Source organism: Passer domesticus, chromosome Z (genome assembly GCF_036417665.1).
Source record: "Passer domesticus isolate bPasDom1 chromosome Z, bPasDom1.hap1, whole genome shotgun sequence".
Taxonomy (NCBI): domain Eukaryota; kingdom Metazoa; phylum Chordata; class Aves; order Passeriformes; family Passeridae; genus Passer; species Passer domesticus.
The window spans coordinates 35,150,688-35,176,710 of record NC_087512.1 but is presented as its reverse complement, the minus strand read 5'-3'; the positions used below and the strand labels follow the sequence as shown (position 1 = coordinate 35,176,710).

Genomic DNA, 26,023 nt, shown 5'->3' with positions numbered 1-26,023 from the left:
AAATGTTGACTTGTGTTCCATGTAAGTCAGGGATCTGGGATCTATGCATCATGTGTCACAGCTTGATTCAGGTGTGACTCAAGACATCTGAACACGGAACTTTCAGGAAGCCTACAATTGTATCAGTTATTTCAGCACACATAAAAAGTGCGAGCATTTTTAGCATTGCAGGAGTTGATTACATGAACATTCAGGTTGTTAAACAGATCTAAGAACGTAACTTAAATGTCTTTTATTTTCCAGCAGCTGAGCAATTATTCCCTGGTAAACCTTGTTTGAGCAGCACTTGTAGAAAATTGCCTTCACCTTTATAACTCTGCAGTTCTTTAAGCCAATGTCTTTGCACATTCATATGCACATAATTACATCCATCTTCTACAATGAGATCAAAGAATGTTTATTTTAACTGTTAATCCAAAATTAAGTCAATAGTTGCACCAGTTTGTCACTTAACAGCTCGAGATTGTTCTTTGATTCCGCTCCTGTTGGCCAAAGATTATATTTGGAATTAATGAAAATTTTATATTTTTAAATCACAGCTGTAATTGCATCTCAACCCCTTCAGCTTGAATACAAATGCTGCGTTTGGGTTTTTTTGTTGTTTAAAAATCAACATTGCTTCACAACTGACTAACAGTAAAAAATTTCCTTTTCTTTTCCAGATTTGAGCATGAATCAGCAGATGTTCCTGAGTAATGATTAGTCAACTGAGAGGTCTCAGTTAAGTTAGCTAACAAGATGCTTAGAATGAATGAAGTTAGGTAATAGAAGCATTTTCACTGTGACACTGGTATATGTCATAGGAAAACAGCTTGTAGTGGTTCACTCCCATTTTAACTCAAGAGGACAAATAATGTTGTCCAAATACATAAGAAATAAGTCAGTATAGAAGGACTCCAGAGAACAATCCAGCTCCATTCCTTCCAGTAGCATCCTAAGCAAGGAAGATGATGCTCTGTTCGGATATGTCCTGACAGCTGGAAGCACACACCTCATTAAGCTCGGTGGTGGTCCAGCTTTTCTGCCCTTGCACACACAGTCCTTACTCAAGAACAAAGTTCTGAACTTGCCAGAATCAACTTTGGTGCATTTATGGACTCAGCAGGAGTTCCTATATTTGCTGGTTTGCCTAATGCAAGGTTATTAGAAGATATGTGAAGTTTCAGGTCTACACATCAGGATTTTAAAAGATGGATATTCATATACATGAATATTCATATACATTTCAAGTCACGTTGTAACTTGTGTGATTTTTACAAATTGTATTCATCCTTTTCAATTCTTAGTACTGATTTTATTGATTAGGGCTTACAACATCTTTAAGAAAAGGAAGATGCAGCTCAGTAGTTTCGAAGGAATTATTAAATCGTACTAAACTTTGGACAATGTGCGCTCATTTCCGAAACGAAGATAGAAATCGTGGTCTTCTGGAGAGGTCAAATGAGGATATTAGCTGGAGGGCTCGGCGCGCCATCTCTCGGCGGCGCCTGGAATGCCCAGGAAGGGTGCTCCATCTGCGCGCGGCATCTGCTCGCGGGAAGCATTGCCCTGCTGTGTCCAGTCGCTGGGCTCTCACTGCCGCTGCAAACACTGTCAAAATACAGCTAACGAAAGGAATAAATCAGTTTTCGACGTGCCAGAAGTTACTACCGGCAACTTTTGACGATTTTTCCGCTGTTGGAAAATAGTCATCTCACGAACGTCAGCACCGTGATTTAGACATTCACAGTAAATCACTCCAACTCCACAGTGGCATATTCCCGTGGCAGGAATCCCCACGTTATCTCCCGTATACGGACGAAATACGGAAATGTTTGAGGCAGTAACCGTGTTTTAGCAGACTCTCAGCCCGCTACAGGTGGAAATAGCAGCTGGCGCTACAAACGCGTGGAAGAATCGGTTTGTTATTTCCGGCCTGCTGCGTGCCCACCATCACCTGCCGACCCTGTGCAAGTCGGGCATTCCCTTGCTGTCCTCCTCTCTTTGTTTGTGCACGGGGGTTCATCGGGGGCTTTTCGGGGAGCTCTGTGGGCGGGGGCGCGGCCCTGCCGGAGCCGCGGCCAGCAGCGGGCCCCAACCTGTTACTTTAAGGGCGGGCGGGGCGGGGGCGGGGCCTCGCGGAGGAGCTCGCGCGCCATTGGCTGTCGCGCGGGGCCGGTGCCGCCCCCGGCACTTACTACTGCGTCCCTCGCAGTGTCAGGCAGGAGCGCGGTGCGCATGCGCGGCGGGCGCTGCGCTGGCCGGCGGGGCTGGGGCGAGCGCTGGGGCTGCCGCGGGCGGGGAGCGCGGGGAGCGGGAGCGCGGGGAGCCGCCGCCGCGAGCCGGGGCCGGCAGCCGCCGCCGCAGCCGGCCGGAGCAGCAAAACAGAGGATGCCTGCCGCTCGCTCGCCGCTTCTCTGCGCGCCCGCCATCTCCTCCACGTCCTCATGAATTAGGGCTGCGCGGTGGGGGTGGGGGACGGCAGCGATCGCCCCGGCGAGAGCGGCGCCCCAGGCATGGCCGGCTCGGTGAGTGAGTAGCGCGGGTCTCCTCCAGCCCTCCGCCCCGCGCTGCCCGGCGCCGCCGGGAAGGTGCTGGCGTGACCGGGAATTTCTCTTCGCATGCGGGTTTCCCTGCCTCCCGCTGCTCCCGGCGGCGCGGCGCGCGCACGCACTTGGAGGCAGCCGTGGTCCTGCCGCCGCAGCGGGCAGCGAGCGCGGAGGCGCCGAGGGCAGCACGGAGCGTCCCTGACAGCGGGCCCCGGGTCGCCTCCCCGCGCTCTCCCGGTGACACCGGCGGCTGTCCTACGCCCTCGCCTGTGGGGCCGTTTTTTTCTTGTTGCAGCGGTGCCTTGCTGGTTTTGCCAACTCTCCCCCCACCAAATCCTTTCTGCCGTGTTTATGATACTGCTGTGTCCGTATGTCCCGTGCTGCCCGCGATGGGTCCGGTTCCCCCCGGCCGCCAGCCCCATCTCCCTTTGTTGGGGCGCTCACCGGCCGCTCCCCGCCTCTTCCCCCGCAGTGTGCCGTCCAGGTGAAGCTGGAGCTGGGGCACCGAGCCCAGGTCAGGAAGAAACCCACCGTGGAGGGCTTCACCCACGACTGGATGGTGTTTGTCAGAGGGCCTGAGCACAGCAACATTCAGCACTTTGTGGAGAAAGTCATCTTTCACCTGCACGAGAGCTTCCCCAGGCCGAAAAGAGGTAGTGGGGTCTCCCCTGGGATGAGCGCTTGGAGGCGGCCCGGAGCGGGCGCAGGCGGTGGGTCTGTGCCGGTCTCGGTGGAGAACAAAAGCGGTCGCCAGTGCGGTGGTGGGCTGCCGGGGCTCTCTCCCGCCTCTTGTAGGGCTGACCGGGGTCGGCAGGGGCTCCTCTCTGCCCCTTCACGCACTTGCTGCCGCGGGGATGTCCACTCCCGGTTGCCTGTGACCGCAGAGCCTGGTCCGGCCGTGGGTCTGGCTCCCGACTCCTTCTGGTCCCGCGGTGGTGGGTGGCACGGAGTTAGCTTCTGTCCCAGCGTAGGTCCTTACTGGCGATTTTTGCCCACGTGTTACTTCCTTCTGGCTGTTGTTGTTTTCTCCCGATGTCCTGTATGACTGGAAGTAGGGATGCCTGCACATCTGTTGCTGTTCCGATTTTGGTACTTGTGTTCGGATTCTTTCAACACCCTGCTTGTTTGTCTCCTGGGTTTCATCTTCTCGGGAGTACATTAAAAAGTCTCAAAAGGTGCATTTGTACCCGTACAAGTTTGGCTGGGAGACATTTAAGAAGCCTTTTGTTTTCAGATCTGTTTCCTGAGCCTTTGCTTGTCTTGATTTTTGTAGTGGGATTGGTTGAGGTAACAGTACAAATAAAAGAAGTGAGCAGGCTTATTTTCATTTGATCTGTTATCTTTATTGGCATCTAGTACTTCTCCAGTTCCTTAGAACATCATCATAAATTGTGTCTGCTTGGAGCTGAGGGGGATAAATTGAATGTTCATGGAGCAAAAGACAGGAAAATTTTGAGTGTTGAGATAAAAAAGCTTTGCTTTGTGGTAGGTAAAAACATATAGTTTGATTTAATGTTTCTCAGCTGGAAAATACCAAGCTGTGACTTTTTATATTAGTGACCATGTTTTCTCTAGAATAATTTCCTTCTCTTAAGCATCAGAGTGTAAGAATTATTTCAACTCCAGAGTTTATCCTTTGAAGTACAGGCTATCAACTCCCTTTTGTTTTCATACCGTTAGTGTATTTTTTTGATCTGTTTAAATCTGTGCAGTACTACACAAACGGTTTTCAGTGAATTGTATGAAATACTGCAGCCTTATTTTGAATTAAATTGCCCAGCTTGTCCTGGTGAGTCTTCCTCTTGCTTTTTTCTATTTCTTGTGCAAAAAACATGACTTTAAGTCAATCTAAATTGTTTGGCAGAAAAACTCCTGAGAGCAGATGTAAGAAGCCTAAATAGCTGAGGTAGTATTATTCATATTCAGTGAGTTAGATGATGTATCATTAAATCAGTGGTAGAAAGTGTGCTTAATATTTAAAGCCTGATCTGCATAGGGGTTGTTGGTGGTCCTCTCTGTGTTTATTATCTCTGCTATATTTATTTACTTGCAGAAACATGAATCCCTAGCTTCCCAAGTTTGGTTGCTATGTGTGATGTGGAGCTTGCTAATAAGAATGTAGTTCAGGACTTCTGCAAGTGAGGGATACATCATTTGCTGCTTGCTTTGTGTCTCCAGCTGCTGAGTACAGTTACACAGTCATTTAAGTAAATGTTTTAGAGTGTTTATTTTGGGGTTTTGTTTGTATGCATCGTTTTCATGATGTGGCAACTGCTGGGAAGGATGCCCTCTTGTATAGCCTGGGAGGGGACTTCTTGTACAGTGCTTGTACCTGCCTTGGATTGTAGGAGAACTCTGCAGCCATTCTCGTTCTGCAGATTATAACCTGGATGGCAGACACTCCATTAACTTCTGGGCCTTGCTTAGCCTCCTGAAACTACTGATGCTGAAGAAGTTTCAGGTCCTTGAAATCACATTGGGGGAATGATCCACGTGTGAATTACTTAGAATGTTTTCTGCCATTGTAAAGTGTTTAAAAGGGCGGTGGGAATGTGTGTGTTGCAAGTGGTAGCAGTTTGTCTTTCTACTTTAGAAGTACTGTTAAAATTTTTGACAGAAGTATTCTAAGGGTTTTTTTTGGTCTCTGTAAATCAGTGCTACTAGTTTGGTTTGATACCTCAAGTGGTGCATATTTAATAGTAATGATACGGAAGTTTGAAGTGTTAGTCAAACTACCTGTTTTCACTTTGTCTGCAGTTATATACTTCATTATTTTAGCATAGGATAACTGACTGCTTTGAGATATTTGGTAATTTCACAAACTTTTCCTGAGCCATGGGTTTAGCAATGCTGAATTTAGGTGTATAAGATTAATCAAAAGCAAGTACTAATATACTGGCTAGCCATAATAACACCTAGTTGTCTGGTAAGTGTTCTTTTTGTCTCTGCATTCTTTGAGATGTATGCATGTCAGGAAAAATTTTAGTTCATTTGGTCTACCTGTAAAGGTCGTGGATCGATTTGAAAATAATAAATCAAGAAGCTAAGATAGGCGTTGTTTACTTAGAAAGTATTTCTTTTACTAGATCACTTTTTATTAGGGACACAGTAATTCCAGCTACTAGGGGAGGCAAGGGAGATAAATTATTGCCAGGTCATTTGCTTTGCAAATTTATGAGAATAGCTGGATAAACTGTCAGCTTGCCAGCTACAACTATGGCTTTGCTTATCTGTTTATGCTAGCAATTTTGGAAATACTAGATGTTGGCAGTGAGTTTGCAAAGGTGTGTCCAAGTTTGTTCTGCTAATAGTTGCTACAGAGCAAGCAGGGTCCTGTATCCCAAAGTTGCATTAGTTTTAAGGTGGCAACATTACTTGGGTGGTATTCAGTCACTGGAGTGCAGAGCAGGTTGGTTTGTGTGTGTTGGCAGGATGGAGGGGTGATGGTGACCAACAGGGGACAAAGTGTAGATAAGCTTGAGTGACCTAATAAAATAGCATTCTTCATCTTTCAGTCTGTCTCACCTTAAAATCCTGAGCATGACACGGTGGTTTTATTGCTTTCTGTTTGTTTTATGATGACTGAGTGCCCAAGCTTATCCTTGCATGGTGGAGCATACAGGAGTGTGCAGTGATTTGTCCTTTTTACTTCATCCTGTTCAATGGCCTGCTCTGCTGTCTGATTTCCATGAGTAGTTTCATGGGGGGGTGGCAACAGGACTGCTAGTCACATTATAGAGAGTAGAATCATGCCTAGACTCAATTTTGAGTAGTATTTGCAAGACAAAAGCTCACTAGGACAGTCAGGCAATCACAAATGCTGCTATTTGCAAATCTTGTCTGCTGATGTAAATTGGATGAGAGAAGATATGGAGAATTTTTAAGGTTCTACCTTTATTTCAAAGCATGTGCTGCCTGTCTTTCATCATTCATGTGAAGAAAATCAGCCTGTGTGTAGAAGTGAAGTATTTTAAAGCACGTCTGTGAAGCAAGGTGTGTCATCAGATTGTGCTTAATTTTGATCCACTGCTATACTGCCTCTGAAAGAGGAGCTGTTGTTCTTGTGTTCTAATATGTCTCATTAATTGCATGGAAGCTAGGCAATGTAGAAATATTTTCTTCTCCTTGCCCAAAAAGAGCTGATGCTCTTCAACAGTTGCCTGACTTACTCTTTCTCTTACAGTATTTCAGTTGGATAAGGAAGCGTATTGCTTGTGTTTTGATGACTCGTGAGCACACCTCAAAAATGGCCTTGGAACTAGTGTGTTTTGAGTGGTTACATTTCTGTTTATCAGTGGAACCTTTTGACAAACTAAGTTTTTCCTATTAAAAAAAAAAGGGCTGGACAGTATTTCTATGCTAATAGCTTAGTCAGTGTGAAAACGTTGGTTTGTCACTGGAATGTTGTAACTTTAAAAGTGGGAGATGTTGCTTTTCTCTGCAGAGCCGAGAGCACTGCTGCTTAGTGCACCTCTTAGCTCACTAAGTTTTACCATGATATGGCAATGTGGTGGAAGTAAAGCTGCTTAGTGTTCTAGTACAGGAAGGACCAGCTCTAGTTGTCTTCTAAAAAGTTCACATTTCCAGCACTGGTTGTTTTCATTAAGGTAGTCTATTAGTGCAGAATGAGATTTTAGTGAATCATAACAGTTAGAAATATATTTAGTTACTGTAGAAGATGCCTTCTGCTATTATTTTTAAATTATTTTTCCTTTTCATGATTTTTAACTAAAAAAAAAAAACCCACCTTTTTGTGCTCCATTTAAAGTCAATGAGAGTTTTAGCTCTATTAATTTAGTGAACTGAGTGATGTGAGCATAGGGACCCACAAGCAGGTTCTTCCCAGTTGACTGAAGTTTTCCTTTCAGACCAGCTAGTGCAGGCAGACCAGCTAGTGCAGGCAGACCATGAAGATTACTAAACAGGCAATCAGTTTTATGATATGTATTTTATTAGAATACTTAGCTACACTTGTAAGGACTTAGATCAGTTTTAGGTCTGTTTTCTTTGCTTTTTTTTTCCTCTTAAATTTGCCTGAGCCTAACCATTTAAGTATGACAGGCACACAAGAATTTCTTTTTCATCAATCTAACAGATACAAGTTTCATACTGCATCTTTTAGGTCAGTTGTGGCTCTTAGCTGCAAAATGGTCACATGAAATGACTGATATCTAATGAAGAACTTCATTTGTTTAACAGGAAACTCTTGAGACTTAATCTTGCTACTACTTAGTATGAAGGTGAATGGCTTTGAGAATACACATGTGGTTTTAGGTGCACTTTCTAATTCAGCCAGTGGCAATTCAAAAGGGCATTTTGCAGACTTGAAAGAAAGTGTAAAGAGTTTCAATATAGGGAAGCTATCATGTTTTGTATTTACATGTGTGACACCAGAAAATAACTGATGGTTTTGATTTTAAGATACTATGTGTACAGAAAACCCGGTTTCTAATAAATAATTTTTCCTTGCTAGTGTCAAAAGTAATCACATCCAAAGCCAATATTTAGGCTTTATTTAGATGTAAGCAGTGTGGAAAAAACTGGGAAATAATAGGGTTGCTGCATCCTCCATTGTCAAAAACTTTTCTAGTATATTTGCACAGATTTTTTAGGTGGTTTAGTTGTGTGAATTACGTGTTCAGTGTGTGCTTATTTTAATTTAATTGAAGGGATGCTACTCCTACCTATATTTGTTCTCCCTCTAAGCATGTTTCTACAAGGGCAAATGCTGATTTCTGTCCAAAACTGTCAATCAATTCTGATTCTCTTAACTTGTAAAAGGTGAACCTTGGTTATTTCACATTAAGTTAAATTTATACCGCATTTAGTTGCTGAAAGAGTTTTTTTAGTCTTAAGTAACTAGTTACTTCTTACTAAAGCTAAAATATTAATATCCATTGATTGTAGCTCTTCTAGATTTTAGATGGCAGGAAGTGTAGTTTCAGAGCTGTTGTAAAAAAGATTTTTGGATAGCTGTACAATAGTACTTGCTTGAAGTAGAGAAAACCAGATTATTCTGTGTAAGATCAAATCTATAATTTTTTTTTAGTAAGATGAAGGGGAAGACACCTCAGTATTAAAACTGGAGTTAGTTAAATTTATTTAAGAAAATGAAAACAGGTGTGTTATTCAGTAATTATTTTTATAACTATTTACATCTGTACAGTTTTTATCCTTCGAAAAATAAATGTGTTAGAAATGTTTAAACAGTGTGTTATTTACAGTTACAGGTTAGGCGATACAAGCTGCAGGCATAAATCTGTTAAGGTTTAGTAAGTTGTAAAATGTTGGACAAAGATTTATTACTATATTTTTTGTGGTACTGTTTAAGTATGAAGGCTGTTCTTGTAATGATGTGCAGTATAGTTAGGATTCAGTTTTTGTGTGTTGGATTTGGTTTTGGGGCTTTTTATAGTTTTTCATTCAGGTTTTGGGGAGAAATGTTGAAGAGGATTAATCTATCCTTTGTTCTGGTAGAATCTGTAAAAAACACAACTTGATACATTCAGGTGGCAACCTGAATGTAAAGCTTGTTGATGATGCTTGCAATAGCTGGGGAAAACACAGTTAATTTATACATGTGCAATCCAGAATGAGATCTATGGGCTGCTGAAGCTTTACTACATGAATTTTTATGTGAGTCTCGTGACGAGCACCTGCAATTTTAAACCAACAGAATTTAGTTCATCCTCTTTCTTCCCTTCCTGACATATATGAAGACAAAGGAGCAGTCACATTCTAACAGTTGTATATGTTTGCATGAAAATTATGATTTCTCATGTTGTCATAAAACACTTAGCTTGTAATTCAAGAATGTTTGCTTTTTGTATGATTTTTGCCTTTTTGATGTGCCTTTTGTTATACAAAGGGCTGGAAGAACAGATTGCTGTATAAAATATTTGTAAGCTTGCTTAAATATCTGTGCGGGAATTTATTTTAAAATTAAATCTATTTATATATGTCTTCAGTGCTCTTATCAGTATCTTTGGCTTAATTCTCTCCCTTGCTTGCCAGATATTGGCTGTATCACACTGTTAATCCTGTGCCAAACTGCTGCACTGACTCTGAGGAGTCTCTCTTCTAGAGGAGTGCATGTTTGTTTCCTTGAGCTCCCTGTGTGAGCCCAGTGGGTCTGTATGAGTTTGATTTGCAACTTTGTTCACACTGTGGTAGCAGAGGTCTTGGCAGCTATAACATCATCTAAAAGATAGATCAAATGTAATTTCTTTTAAATGCAATTCAGGCATATTCTGAGTAGCTGATGCTTACAAATTGCAATTGAATGACTGCAGTTACTTGTCTGTAATTCTGTGTAAAAAAACATATGACTATACATGGTAGGATGTATGTATTTTTCATAGGGCACTTGGTCATAAGGGTAAATAGTGGCATAGGTGTTTCTGTTTTCAAATGTTTGTGATAACAAGGTGAGTTATTACACATAACAAAGCAAAACAAGAGTAGATCTGAATGAGCAATGTGAATGAGGTGGGTTGATTTTGTTGATGATTCCTATGATATGTTGTGGTTTGCAGTAAATCTAAATTTTCTATTTGCAATTGCTTTTCTAAAGCTTGTACAGAAAAATTCTACCCCATTCAGTGGGACACTAATTGTTCTTTTCTTTCTAGATAGAAGTAATGTGAACATAACATATGTCTTGAAATAGACAAGGTGTAGGCTTATAGGGGAAATTGAGGACTATGTATACTTAGTATACTTTCTTATACTTGTAGGAAGACAGTATTTTACCTTTCGTGTGCAAACTTTAAAGGGCAAGTTATCCAAGAAGGAAAAATGTAGAGATTCAGTGTAAACAGAACTATTTGATGTTGTGGGCTAGAGACCAGCAATCATGTCTTTTCTATTGTCTGTGGAAAAATGATAGGTCCAAAAATGTTTGCTGTTTCTTGAAGCAGCCTTTCGAGTAATGAATTTTGATTGATTGGTATTAAATGGGTAAGTGAAGTTTCAATTCCTCTTGTTATCATGTACCAGGCTCTATAATAACAGAAAATATGCACATTTCATTTTGCATAATGTAAATTCCAAGTGAGTATTTTAATGAAGAACTTGGTAAAAATAATTTACACAATGGGGGTTTGTGTCATCACAGCACTGGCACCATGTTTTACTGAAAAGGAGAGGGTGGATTAAGCCTGAAATCTTGTATGCTTTCTGAACATGGAGATGCACATATCTGGTATAATATTCCAGGGCAGGTATTTGTAGCTAGGATGATGCCAGGTGATTGAGTTGTTTGGTTTTTTTTTGACTTGGGTATTTTTTGTTTTGTTAGTTTTCTTCTTGCCTAGCCTTCTTACAGCACAATGTAATGCTGGATACTCTTGGTGTCTTAAAATGACTTAGTATGGCTATAAGGAAAAGCAAAACTCTGTGAAAGAGTAAAGTATATTGAAATTGTACAGTCTTTGACTTGTTTCTGTGGAAAGGTCTTAATGAGTATTGCTTTGAAATAGCTGTAACAAAGTGTTTAAATATCACTAAGCATAAAAAGCTGAAAAGTTTTCATGTTTAAAAGAGTTGTGCACCCTTGAAATATTTTTTTAGGTGGTGTGTTTTGTCTTTATGGCGTAAGCTTTTGCTAGAGGAAAGAAATGGACACTAATAAGCAAAAGATTAGTTCTATTTAGCTAGATTCAGTGCCAAGATCCAGTGCCAAGCCCTTTGCACCCAATTTCCAGTTGCTGCCTTTCACTGGAGGAATGCTTAGTAAGTGGAGGTGCTGTGGAGAGTCTGTGTCCTGTGCGCAGTGTGTGCTTGCTTGCTCCATCTGTGTCTCACAGGGCTTGGGGATTTTGTTTTGCTGAGCTCTGGCCCAGCAGGCGCTGCATTCCAGGGCCTGGCTCCCCTGCAGCACAGGCAGCACACAAGGGAGTGACCCAATGGACAGGCTGGCAAGGAGATGGAGGTGGATATCTACTGCTGGTGGGTAACTCCGCATAGGATCCACACTGGAGTTTTCAAGAAATGGGGAGGAAGGCTGTGGAATGGTTTTGTTGTATTTGAAGATTGAATGTGGAAAGTATGTATGTAGATTGTTCCCCAAATTTAGTAGCTGACAAGAGGATGGAAGTGCAGCTGAACTAGTTTCAGACAAGCTCCATTAACTATACAAAGAAATTCTCAACAGGGAAATTTCAGATGTCTAAAAAATAATGAGCATTGGTCTGAGGACTAGCAAGGAATAAAAAGATAATTACAAGAAACAAAAACCCCAAAAGGTGTGTTTTGTAAATGTATTGCTTTGTTTAGTCTTTGCTTTAGAGGTTGCCAAAGTAATCTTTGTTTGCTGTACAGAAATCAGAAGATGCAGTTCTTGTAAATTTCTCTGTAATATTGAAGTCTCCTAATCTATTTTGTTGTTACTACTATTAAGGTTATGTTATCTCTTAGAGCTGTAAAGGTCTGCTCCTGTCTGTGATAATATTCCTGCCCTGTTAAGACTAAATCTTTTTGGCATTCAACTTATTTCCTTGCCTGGCTCTCAGTAATGTGTCTGAAGTGTTTGTTTGGTTTGTATGGTTTCTGTGAATATTGTAAATTATTCCATTTGTAGGTAGTACATCAGTAAAATACTTGTTTGCTTCTGCAGGCATTGCTGTCCCATCCTAGCACTGCCCTTCTAATAGGTATTGCCTGGAAACTAAATAGAAACAAATTTGTTTCTATGAAGCAGATCTACACTAGGTTATTTCCTTGAATTTGTATATGATATAATAGAGGCAAAGTCAAACAATCGTGGCAGACCTTGCAGGTGTTGAAACAAAAGTTCAGTTGTATTAGATTACTGATCTTGGGCTGCAGGGATATTTCCTTACATTTTTGTCTTAATGCTTGAGCTGAAATTTACGTTAGTTGAAATACTAATAAACTACTTGAAGATTGACATTTTAAGTGTACAATCAAAAATAGCTATTGTGTTTCAAAATGGAATATTTAAAATGTGGCTTGTTTTTTTATTTTTTTTTTATTTAGGAGTAGTTTGAATCTGGGAAGTTGTCAATATGTGTATTCTAGACAATGAAAAATTTTATATTTTGGTTTCAGTTCCTTCCTTTGTAGTGTGTCCTTAGATCTAGATAACAATATTTTCTTGATTAAAATCTAAATTAACCTGTTTTTTAAAATCAGTTTTATAAGCATTTGATATGTATGTATTATTTTAAGTATAGACTGTGCACACAATCTGTACATGTGTTTACATATATTTTAATTTTATGGAGTTTGTTTTGTGATTTTGGAACCTAATACAGTGATTAGATCAGTTTGCTTGTCTTGAAACTTCAGTCACTTAATCTATACTGAGAATTTCTGGAATATCCTTTTACTAAACAGTTTTATTCTGAAATAAAGAAAACTGACATTTGTATCTTTGCATGAAAAACACCAAAGGAAAATAATGGTGATTAAGGCTGGCATGCAGGATAAGGCACTGAAGACACAGCTTCTTCTTCCCGCTCTCTGGAGAGAGTTTTCTTTCATTCATTTTTATGCAGCCTGTTGTACTGTACATTAATACTACGTAGCTCGTGTCTAACCCACTTCTGTAATTGCTTTTACAAAACCAGTGTGGAGGCATATTGGGGGCCCAATGATTTATCTGCAGTTTAGGGATACATTATGTGCAGGATGCCTCCAGCAGTGGCTATGTATGGGATTGAAAGGATTTTTGCCATTTTAGTTGCCAAAGTTAAGAATGGACTTCATAAAAATTAGGGGAAATTCTAAATGATCATGAGAAGCCTGGTTTGTTTTTTTTTTTTTTTTTTTTTCCCAAAAAGTCCCATTCACAAAAGAATGGGAGGTGGGCACCAATCAGGAAAGGCCAAATATTAAAGGTTATGCTCCCTCTTTGGTATTCACTTTATTGACCAAACCATTTGCTAGAAATCACCAGGTTGCTACTTATTCTTAAGAGGATGGATTTAGAATGAAATTGTCATTGTCTCTTGGTTTTTGTTTTCGTTTTGTGTTTCAGTGGTTTTGGATCTTGCTAATTTTCTGCAGTACCTCTAGAATGTGCATTAATTCTGTGAGGAGAAGAAATGTGACATGGGTGCACGTGCATCATTTATACAAATTATGCATGTACTCATTCATACAGCCTTAGAATGGAGAATCCATAATTCTGATGTAATATTGACTCTGTGTTTGCATTCATTCCATGTGCCTGTGCACAGTAGGAATTACTGGCAGAATTATTTTAGCCTGCAACCAAAAACCAGCAGACACTTAAATAGCAGGGAGTTTAAGGATATTTTGCATTTTTTGTGTGTCTACACCAATGTGAATTATATTACTCAAATAGTATTCTCTTTGGCCAATATGAAAGTTTCTCTCATGTAAAGAAAAATAGTAATAAATTTTCAATTTTCTCAGTTGAATCTCTTTGAAATTCCATGTGAAAAGGCAAAAATGTTGTTGGTGTTATTTGAAGGGATTATATAGTGTTGTTGCCTAGCCTTTCTCAGAGATTTTTCATGGTTATCAGAAACCATGTTGCTACAGAAGCAACCGGTTTCCCCAGATTAAATGAGGGGGAGACACTTCCATATTAAATATAATAATAGTGCAAATGTAAAATACATCTATATAAATTCTCAGGTTCTTGTCATTGCTGAATCTCTATGTAATTGTTACTGATAGTATTAATACCTTAAAGTACCTTTGCTTTCTCTGCAGACTTAGGCAGTTTCTGCATTTCCCTTTACACATTATGATTCTTTGTCACCCCTTTCTATACTTCCACACAAGAAGAGGTGAGAGCTGCATGCTCAAGCAGGAAAATATGCTTCCCAACTTGCAGAAAGCACTGAGGAATCAGATGTAGTGGGCCTTATGCCCTTTTTCTCAAGGTGTCTGTATCTTTGCCTTCTTTGAAGCAGTGTTGATTTAAACTGTTGCTGTATCTTGTGTGTTTGTTCTAAGTCACTTTCAAGCATAATCATCCCAGTGCTAAGGTTTTGGTGTGTTCATGTTTGAGCATGTGGGAATTGATATGCCTTATTTTCCTTCTCTGCCTTCTGGAAATTAGATTTTTAGTGCTGCCCTAAGATGGCTTTGAAGCCCTACAGTCAAGCTGGAATATCAAAGGGCTACAGGAATTCAGCCATAATTGTTTTATGGCTTGCCAGAAATCAGCCCTATTTGTATAGGTAGCATAGAAAATAGCTGTGATTTAACAATTTGGTGCGATTTATATTCACCATAAAAATAATAAAAAAAGTTAAAGGGGTATTTTGGAAGCAGGAACTAAGCTGTAAATGCTAATTGCTTCTCCATTTTCTCAAAGCAACAAAAAGGAAACAGGGTTTAGAAAGCTTTCTATTGAAGAAAACTTAAAAAGGACCTTGTCTACTTTGAGGATATTTAATACTGTACTTGCACTGTGAAATTGCACCTTTTTTTCATTTAGTGCATTTAGCTCATGCTATCCAAAATGTGCATATTAATATGCACTTATTTACTTGTACATCAGAAGGAGAATTCATGCAAATTTATGCAGCATTATGAGTAAGTAGTCCAAGTGACCTCACTTCTGGAATATTTGGTTTGGTTATTTTTCTTTTGTGAGTGTAAGCTTGATGCTGTTGCTGTCTTCTGGAAGTCTTGCTCCAAATTACTTTCCATTTGTGACTGAAAAGTTAAGAGTGCCAAGCAGAAACTCTACTTTGATATGTTCTTGGTTGCTTGGGGGAGCTCTCTTGGAAGTATTGGTACTCTTATTTGGAAACCAGTGGTTAGGAAGCACTGGATGCCCACTTGGCTCTACTGGGTACATTAAACATGTGAATATATATGTAAGGTAGTCCCAGAGCCCAGTGGGGGGGAGTGATGTAAGGAAGAAGTGTTCTCTGGGTTACCACTCAGTGGCTTGTGGTAAGAGCAAGATAATTTCTTAGAAAAATATAGCACTTAAAGAGATATGACTTGGCATTAGGAGAACCTAATGCCATGATTTGGAGAGCTGTTGCTGTGTCTGTTTGCATGTCTGAAGAGATGTGGAACTGCAGGTCACTTGTAAAGTAGGTAGCAAGTGAAAATTCCAGTACTTAACAAGGATACAGGGGTGTCGAGGCAATCACTTTTGACCATTTAGTTGGGAGTAGTCCATACTCTATAAATGCAGCAGACTATGAAATGAAAAAATGATCCAACTTAAAAACAAAAATTTGAGACCCAGAAAAATCAATGACCCTGTACAGCTTGCTGAGCATGGCAGAGGCTAACAGTTCTGTACTAGGACTCATCCTTTTGCTGGTCTGTAGATATCCAAGCTGGTTTTAGTAGATTAAGCACACCTGATTTCTTTCTCTGATCTCATTCTGGTTCTACAAAGCTGCTGATTTCTTTTGGAACCTTAATATTGTTCAAGAAGCAATGAAACTTCTGTTTGCTATTGGACTTAATTTGATACATGAGCAAGGTTTGGCACTTTTAGTACTGGCCTGCCCTATCAAATCTCAGTATTCCTGTTAGCTCTTACTCTGAAAATCTTTGAGAGAGATTTTTATCTCAAGAATTAATGCCATTCATCTTGCTACCAGTGGCACTCCTGTCATTCACTCACTAAAAAGACTGATTTATTTATTTTGCCTTTGTCTTGTGCTATCTGCAAGTGACTGGACATTTTAATAAGCTGAGGGATTTGTCTTAAATTTGTTCCTTCTAGATCTCTTGATTTAAAGCTGTTTGTTCTGAATGGCTTTTAGCCTCTCTGTTTATACCCTTAGCTGGTTTCCGGCTTTGATGTTCATCTGTTAAAGATGGAAGAATCATTTGACGATTTGTAGTTGTGATTGTCATGTAGACTGTGGGTCTTCTTCAGTAACTAAATCTTGCTTTAAAGACATAGCTGTTTCTTAGTGGTTGGTATTTGAACGTTGTCTCCTTATTTGTCTTGCTAGTAATTTGGCCTGACAAGTATTGCCCCTCTTATGAAGCCATGCTCAAGGTTCAATTCTTGCGCTTCTCAGTGAGGTAACGATGTCCTTGCTGGGATGGGATTGTTTGAAAGTAGCTGGTGAGGATTTGGATTCTGTGAACTTTGTATTGCATTGAATATGTATTCCATTTGCTTTTCTGAAAAGCTTTGCCAGAAATGGAAACCATACAGTTGATCCAAGAAGAAAGATAAATACCTGGTGCAAATACTTCTATGCAATGAGGTGTGAGAAATTGCACAATTTAATATTTAGCCTGAATTGAATTGCCTTTCAAACTATGTTGTTAGAGGATTTATCACTTCAGGTAACTTGGGTGCAACTTCACAGTGCAGGTGATAGTTTAGGCATTGTGTAGCTTAAGTTGTTTGTCGTGTAATTTACATTGTAAATTGTTAGAAAGTCATTCAGTTGTATAGCAGTAACAGGGTGGAGACTTTGGATATAGCTTTCAAACTTGTGGCGCACATAACTCAGCTGGCATGTGAAGGGGCACTCTCCAGCCATCTGCTGTACCATCATGGCTATAATGATTTCACTTTCAACTAGTTCCTAGTATTAAATAAGTTTGAGATCTAATTTATGTTGCTGTGAAACAGAATTAAATTAAAAGTTGATGTAGTTGAGATTTGTGGGCATCTCTGACCTGTGAGCTAGCCCACAGGAGGAGGAGGTGCATTTGCTGTGTATCTTCTACTTTATATGCTTGTGTGGTCTCATTTGGTTGCAGTTTTCCCCTTGATGATCTTTGTGCAAAGGAACTATATGCAGTCTGTGGTAGGTGAAGTGCCTTTGTAAGTTTTTCATTCCATACTGTCCCCATTCTCAACTTCTAAACTAACAATCATGTAGCATTTCTAATTATCTTGGTCTCTGTGCACTAGTTGAGGCACCTAGAGGAGTTTATTTTCCATTTGCTGATATGTGTATCCTGCACTTGTGCATGCATTGCAGTTCTTGGGTAAGAATCTGAAGTGCATCCATTCTTTCTGTGAGCGCTAAGAGTGGCTGAGAGACTTTAAAAGGTAATGGGTCTTTACAAGAGGTCTTGTTTATACCACTTGTTTGTACTTGCTGCTGTGTCATTATTTCCTGTGTAAAGTTTATAGCAAAAAACCCTGAACATGATCCCTTTTAAACATCTATAAAATAAGATCTCTGGCTGCATAAAGTGATTTGCAGCTTGTGAGCTCATCTACAGAGCTGAAGTGCATTATGACTAACCTTATTGTGCCTTAGTTAAGGATGAAAATAAGCTGTTCTGGAGTTGTTCAACATGCCACTTAGGGGAAGATGAGAACACAGTATTTTTCTCAAGGATTGCTGTCCTGGTTTTTAGACAACAGATTATATTCTCAGAGCTCTTGTAAATACAATTGGACTCATGCATACAGCAAACAGCTTAATAGAGTGCATATATGACTTGGTAGGTGTGGGTGCAGCCTGCTGTCAAAATGGATGGCTCTTCTTCAGTGAAAGCTTGTCACATAAGATGATTTATTGTGTTAAAACAAAAGACATCCTTAAACTCCCTGAATGCCTAAGTATTGCTTTGATGTTGCTGCTGATGTATTGTGGTCTTGGCTCCAACACTTTGTACAAGAAGCTTTAACTTAATGTAGAACTGTGCTTTTAGTGAATTTCACTTACTTCTAAGACCTGGAGACTTTGCAACATGTTTGGGAGTTACAGGAGACTGCAGTATTAATTTTTAAGAACCAAAGGAAATTGCAAGGCTTAGGCAAAAGTTTCCACTCTAGCTGACAAATGGTTATCTGCCAACTAGGAACCACTCAGATCTGTAATAAGAGAAGGGTAATAGAAAGCTTTTCTTTTAACTTAAAAAGACAATGTAATATTTTAAAAAGGTTTTTTCTTTAGGTTTTCCAGTGATACATTTTGTTTTTCTTGAAGTGGCCTGTGATACTGTTTGCTCAGATAAGGAAGACCAGAAAAGGAAGCTGTTTTAGTATTTTTAGAGTTTGTACATTTCTGAAGAGCAGTGAATTCCCTCTTCATTTGAATGCCTTCAGGGTTACCAGTATGAAAGTCATGTGGTAGTCCAGGAGACTTCACTGCCCAACTAAGCAGGGGGTTTATAAACTTCTAGTGTGGTCGTGCCAAAGCTGGTCTTACACCTTCAGGTGTCCGTGGTATCCATGCAACTCATATTTATTCTTTTTATGTTCTGTGTACATCTTGAATTTTTTACTCTTGTTTATGTTGGTATGTTTCTGTGTGAGAACATTTAAATTGTCTTATTGGTTTCTCAACTGGTAATCTTAAATCTCCAAATAAATTAGTCAGACTACTTTTTGGGTTTGATATTTGCAGGGGAGGAGGGAAATGACCTCATAATGTCTTTTCTTCCATAGTGTTTGACCAGAATTAACAGGCATTCTTTTTGTTGTCTCTAGATCTGATGCCAGAGATGAAGGTTATTGCAGTGACACTTGAAGATATGCTACTTAGTTCAGCATGCTCTTTTAAGGGCCTCTACTTGGCACCCTGGCAGAGTGATAGCAGTGTTTGTTAGCTGAATGGTACAGTAGAGATAGACTGCAGCTTACTCTCTATCAGTGACGTAGGAGCTGAGCTCTGCCTGCCAGTGCTCAAAATTCTCTCTACTACAGGCTCATAACTCAGCAGGCTTTTATAGCATTGTGGTTTAAGGTGGACATGTAACTAAAATGTGACAGCATTATTGATTTGGTATGTCTGTGATAGATTTAACTGGATGCAAAGTGTTACCTTTCTCTAAGGATAAACAAAAGAGGTCAGCACTGACTCAGGCTGCTTCTTATGGTGTTGACAGTTGTATACCAAAGCCATGAATTTAACACTCTACAGAGTCAGTGATCCATACTGAAGCTGAACCACCTGTTAATTTTCCCAAGGAAATTAATAACTTGGCAACAGTCTTAATTTCATAAAAACAGTGCAAACTTTTATTTCTCATAGTGAGTATTTTTATTTATAACTCATCACTTCCTGATTCATGCTGTCAGCACAAGTTTGGTAGAAGTTTGAAGCTGAATGCTTCTCAAGTCTTTCTTCTACAGCAGAAGAGTATCTTCTGGATCCAAGAAAGTAAAATAAATTTTTGATTCTGAATGGGCCAGGTTTAAAGGTGCAGTACTTCCAGTGGTACTTCTGGCACTTGGTATGCTGTGTCAGATTTCTAAAGCACCATTCCACAGCATCTAGCCAAAGAACAGCATTGTTAGCATCATGGAGCGTTTTTTGCCTTCCTGACAATGGTAGGACATGGCTGAACTATAATACTCCAAACACTGTTTCTTAATACAAGCCTAAAGACTCGTGCCAGTTGCTTGGCAAAAATGAAATACTCTTGCCAAATTGTAGAGCAGCAACTGGTTAGTACCTCTGTCTAGAGTCCTCTCCCTTGTTTCTGCTGGCCTCAGCATGCATGATTTTATGGTCATGTAAAACAATTTAAAAAACCCAGAAGTTGTGGCCTTTGTTAGTTGTTGTGATCTTTTAGATGACAGATTTTGTTGCCTCACTAACAACAAAAGAAAGTTCTTGACTTGTGTTGCTCACAGTAGGCACAAATATCAGGGCTGTTTTCTGTCCAATAAGGACAACTCTTGTCTTCAATGAGTACCTGGAAAGGTAGAATAGTCTTCTGTTGTCTTGTTTTGCTTGCTTCCAGGCCAGCAGTGTTCAAAACACAGGCTGTGACATTGGGATAGATTTTAGCAATGGAGATTTCTGGTCTCATTCAAGGTAGGGTTAATAAATATGTTTCATTTAAGCAAGATAAGAAGAAGCTTTTAAATCACATGTGCAAAAATTTGTCTCTCATAATGGTCATTTGTTTGTCTTGCATCTATAGCCATATGAATGGGGCCAGATGCAAAAATTTTTTGACAATTTTTCCAAAAGGCCTATTTCAATTGGTTTTACTAAGGGACCAATTGAAATCAATTGAGTTGTGCTGCATACTATGCCTCTCAGGTTGCAGCAAAGTAATTTGAAGTTTCAAGCTTTTGTCATAAAAGCCCTTAAAGTCTACCTCATCAGGAATTTTATTAAATATCTTTAAACTGTTTCTCACCTTCTCTAATGGAATTGTAATTATTCCTTTTCAGCATAGCATGTAGTTGGAAACAAATGGCATGGATTTTTCAGAAGTTAAGTACATGGAATGTCAGTGCAACTGAATGCCCTTACAAAGCTTTTGAATAGGTTGACTTGACAAGGCATGGCCTTGAGATCAGTGGGAGTGCAAACAAAAAATAAAAAGGTAAAGAGGGTCCTGTTATCCAAAACGTGGATAGTCCACAGTAGTTAGCTCAAGTTTGTCTTCCACTTCTCAAATTTTAAATGCTTTTTTTGCAGGCATTTCCTGGCTTGTAGAATTGCCTTAGGTAAGGTGAGAGAAGTGGTCAGTGTTTTTTATTGGAAGCAAGTGCTTGGGCTTTCTCTATCATCTTCATTCTGTGGAGGAAAGAATGTACCATGGGCATTTGTCCAGAATCAAATTTCAGGGGAAGTGTGTGGGACAAGTGGTGATCACAGACTCACCAGGAGCTTTACAGTGAGTATTTTTCCTAGTTCAGTGTTAAGCAAAGCAGTCTTACCCGCAAATCATTAAACAATTGATATCCTCTGACTTGCGTGACTGCAGAGGCAATTCTGTATTAACATTCTTGTGAGACACAGAAACTGCCATGGCTGTCTACAAACATTGGTGAACTTGCTGTCCTGTAGCATTACAGCTTGGTGGAGAGAGGGAGATTCCTCCATGTTGTTAGAAATTTGAAACCTCAAAGAGTATGAGATTGTCAAGGACAATGAATGAAAAAGTAGAGCAGATTTCTTTTATTGGATGCAATGGGTTGTTACTTATCCCATACCTTTACTGGCTGTAAAGTACCTGATGTAACAATTAGATAAGTTGTTCCTAGAACCTAGGGGAGAAAAATATTCCACAAAAAAATTAGAAGTTGCAAATTCACTCATCTTAGTCAGGTCTGAGATAATTATCATGAGGAAATACTGCAAAAAAAAAAAAAAGATTTTGCTAGTCATTTAATACATTGTAATTGAAGCAGATTTACCTTTCACTTCCTTTGTTCTAAGTAGGTGTTATAATTTCAGTTTTTTATTGTTTGAGATTTTTTTTCCCTTTTTTTTCCTCACCCGGAAAAGCTTTGTAATTATTATGCTATTTTGGGGTTTCTGTCTGCTTAAGAAAAGGTCAAAATTGTTAACATCTCTGTATGATATCTGTGACAGCACTGTCTCCTAGATGAAATTGGCAAGCAAGTTGTTCATGCTGTGTGTGTAACTAATCCTGCCTTCTGATACTTGAATTTTTATAAAAGAAGGATCTGAATTGCCTTTACTGTGGTTATGAGCAGTTGTGGACAGCAATTTGAGTTCAGTGAAGGTGTGTGCTTTAACACTTGGATGTTGTTTTGAAAACGTAGCAGCCCCCTCCTTCCCACTGGCACCCTCAGATATCTTAAAAATCAAATATGTGGGCTTGTATTTTTTATATGTTTTGAAAAATTTGTCAAAGTTTGTTAATTTTTAAAAAAGATCAGGTAATGAAACCTTTTGTGTCCTCATTAGCATCCTTTGCTTTGAAACACAAGGCATCTTAAAAAACATCAAAAGTTCCAACACCTCAGGCCTGAAAAGACAAATTCTTGAACACAGTGGTAAAACACTGTGAGGCACATGCGTGGAGCTGCATACTTGCCTAAGTGTTTGCAGGCCTAAAGCCTTTGTTTTTGTGGGGTTTTTTTTGTTTGGTTTTTTTTTTTAATATAATTTTTAATTCTGTCATTCTCTTTTCCCATTGCCTTGGAAGAAAGAGATTCTACCAATTATGGCACGTTTTTTCTCACAATAAGCCATTTGGGAATTTACTATACTGTTTGATTTCTGTAAAATATGTAAAATTGTGCTGATTACTACAATTTGAAGCAGTTTGTTTTTAATGTTATGTTTAGAATAGTTTAACTTTTTTTTTTCTGAACCCTTTTCCAGTACTCAAAAACCTTCCTTTAACATCTTTCTGAAATCTGGCTTTTGGGGCTACTTCTTTTTCTTCCCTTTCCTCCACTGCCAATACTCCAGTGTTAGTAAGAGAAAAGTAATAGATTATAGCTAACATTTATCAGAGAGAAATTTTGCTGAATAGGTGACTCATTTTGTACTTAACATGCAACTTCGGATTTCCTGACTTCCTGGAAGTTGTTTGGGGGTTACTAAGATGTAAATAAATGTTTTCTTGGTGAAATATTTATAATTTATGTTGTTGATTTAGTTCATTGTATGGCTAATTTATTTCAGAAGGCTTTCACCTAAACAGCTAGCCAGGTTGTTGCTATCAAATGCTTATGATATTTAAGCTTTGCCATTGTAGTACTATAACAGAGAAATACCCAGGTGTTTTATGTTATGGGTATGTTTTTTACAGACCTTAAAAAATAACTGACTTCTTGTGGGGCTACTGTCTCTGGAAAGGTGAAATAGATGTGTGTTAGACTTCAGTTGATGATGTTGGCTTTTCATGTTGGAAGGTGTTTGAGTTAGATTAACATCCTCAAACATAGTAATTGACGTACCAATGTATTATAACTTAACATCCAGCACTAAATACATTTTAGATGTAACTGTAGAAAATGTAATGAAGCTGAGGGAATGCTACACATGGTTAACATAGAAATATTTTTTTTTATTTTGGTGGTAAGTTCAGCACTGAGTTACCTTATATAACAAGCAGATGTAAGGAAGAGGAAAACAAACTTTTTTTCAGGAGTACCCACTGGTGGGACAAGAGGCAGTGGGCACACACTGAAATACAGGAAATTCCATCTGAACTGACCAAACCTCTTTTTTTACTTTCAAAACTGTGCAGAAGGTCAAGTGCTGGATGACATTACTCAGAGTCTCCATCCTTTAAGATGCTCAAACTTCAGCTGCCTGGGTGCTTGAGAAACATTTTCTCCTTGGAAATGGTGGGAGGAAGAGACACTGAAGCTGACTAGAATTCAGGACGAAAAAAGGAAATTCCATGGTGTCTGCCAACCTCAACTGCTCTGTGATATAGAAGATGATGTAGCTAGAAATCTGATATTAGCAAAGAACTTATGCATGCCGCCCAAAGCTGTCTTCCTGATTTGCGCTCTGACTGAAACTGTACTGTGAAACTGACATGTGTAGTATGCTCTGGATGTCACAAGCTTCCTGGTTTTCAGGAAGTTACAAGAGAAGTTTATACTAGGAAAGGTGACCAAGGAGTTAGAATGTAGCAGTTACGGCTTATGACAGAATGGTTTGGGCTGGAAGAGACCTTAAAAATCATGTAGTTTCAAACCCTCTGCCATGGACAGGAGCACCTTCCATTACACCAGCTTGCTCAAAGTCCCATCCAGCCTGGTTTCGAAACACTGCCAGGGACAGGCATCCACAACTCTGGGCAAATGCTCACATTTTTTTGTTTAAATTTGTAATTTTCAGTGATGCACGATTTCAAATGGAGAAAATGTGTGTGTGAAGCCTGACTGTATCTTCCTTTCTATTACTGGTTTCTCTTGACATCCATTTTTGGCTATGGTTGAAGAAGAAGTAATGAGCTGAGAGGCCATTCGGTTTCATCAGCTTTGGGATTTTTGTACAGGGTGTTCCATTGCACGAACAGAGAGCACTAGAGAAATGGGATTTTTAGTCCTTTGTGATTTTGAAGATTTGCTTAGCATGTTTTGACTTACAGTGCTTATGGCTCTGAATCTTGTGTGTTGCCATTTCCTGCTACAACTGACAAAAGAGACTCTCCCACTTTGCTTAGGAAAATTTGGGGTCTGCAAGAGGAACGGAAGGCACATTTGTTGCTAGAGAACTAAAGGCATTTTGGGAGGTTTTCTAAAGAAAAAGGTAAGAAAATTTAAATACAAATATGGACAATCTTGAAGTAACTGACATTTCACACCTCTAGGATGAATTAAGAGGCACGGCTGTCTCAGGGAGGGCTTGGGAAGTACATTCAAATATGACAGCATCTTAATTATACTTGAAAAAAATCTCTATTTTTCTCTCTTCTTCTACATCCTTCTTTATAAGTCACTTGAATTAATCCCTACATTTTTTCTTTGCTGTACTTGATGCTGATATTCACTTCCTTAGGAATGAAAGTATTTCCTGTCTGAAAAGGAGTTTTCCAACTATTACAAATCCAAAACCTTCTCATCCTCTTTTCTTTTATTAGTAATCCTGGTTAATATTTTTTTTCTTGCCTGTCATTTTTAAGTGATTAACTGTATATGATAAGCTACCCTTGAGAATTTGTAGAGAGTTGAAAGATTCATCCTTTAAAAAGGCAAATGATTTTCAGTCCCTTTACATTAAAGGAAGATCTAAGGATTAAAAGGAAAAACATAATGTTGTATAGGATTACAACTCTGTGCTTGTAAGGTGCAATTTCTTTTACTGAGGGTGAAGATGAATCTGCACCCAGTTTTTGATTTTGTTTTGCTGCGTTAGCTAACACCAGAATACCTCAATAAGTTGACAGTTGTCTGTTTGAGAGTCTTTTGTGTCTTGTTGATGCTCACCTGGCTCAGTTTGTTGTTAAAATTTTGGCTGAATTTGGGGAGGAAAGGAAGGAGGAGAGAGCAAGTGAATTTTAAAGGAGTGCTTCAATGCCCTACATGTAAATATAGAAAATTTTAAATGGGTGTTTAAACTGATAGAAGACTAAATCATGCCTTAGCTTCTTGCTGGGAGAAATAATTTTTTATGTATATCTATCTTTCAGGAATGAGATTGTTTTCTCTTAGCCTGTCCTGCATAAATTCAGTGTAAAATTTGGATGAATATAGCATTGGAACATATGATTTGATGTAAGAGGCAAAAATTGTTGAATGATTTTACGTACAGAAGAAATGGAATGTTTATTTGCAGAGTTTGTCAGTAAAATAATGTGTGGCGACCTCTATAGTGGAGTATACTCTGAAAAATCTTTGGTTGTATTGGATAATGTTTCTTTTTTCTCTAGATGGTTGGGAGCTACAACAGTTTTGGTTGCAAATTTCCAGATGTTTTTCAATGTTAATGGTGTACAGTGAAACACAGTGCTGATGTTAGCATCTTTAAAAGACATAGGACTTTTAGGTTTGGTGTTAGATTGTTTAAAGTTATATTTTTCTGAAAGATTTACAAATCCATTTGTTTTTTTCATCAGTTCATTGATGATTATCCTGATTGCTTTCAGTGTTTATTAAGTCTCCTTTCTTCCTTTTGGTATGACTGTGATTCACAGCTGTGTGTGTATAATGTAAAAAAAGAAAAATATAGTCAATACATGTGCTTAAAACATATTGGCATGTGTTGAAACTTGGCTTTGTTTCACGCAGACATACTTAGGGGCTGGTATTTTTGCTGGATAGTCTTTTTAGTTGCTTCTGAAATACGAGATGTTCCTTGGCTTCCCATGTTAACATTACTGCAGGATATTTCAGCTAAAAGTTAACACAAGAGTAAGAGAATGTG

The 26,023-nt window shown here is 39.2% G+C and overlaps 1 protein-coding gene across 4 annotated transcripts in view; it reads left to right on the top strand.

Moving 5' to 3' along the window:
- Positions 1-2,277: 2,277 nt before the first annotated feature.
- Positions 2,278-26,023, top strand: part of MLLT3 (MLLT3 super elongation complex subunit) — a 117,497-nt gene continuing 93,751 nt past the window's right edge. For all 4 annotated transcript variants that reach the window (XR_010352240.1, XM_064403066.1, XM_064403065.1 and 1 more), the window contains exons 1-2: positions 2,278-2,507; positions 3,001-3,181. Coding sequence is in view for 3 of the 4 variants with exons in the window: in XM_064403066.1 (XP_064259136.1) it covers positions 2,496-2,507; positions 3,001-3,181 (193 nt within the window). In the remaining variant the exon portion in view is untranslated. The remainder of the gene's footprint in view (positions 2,508-3,000; positions 3,182-26,023) is intronic.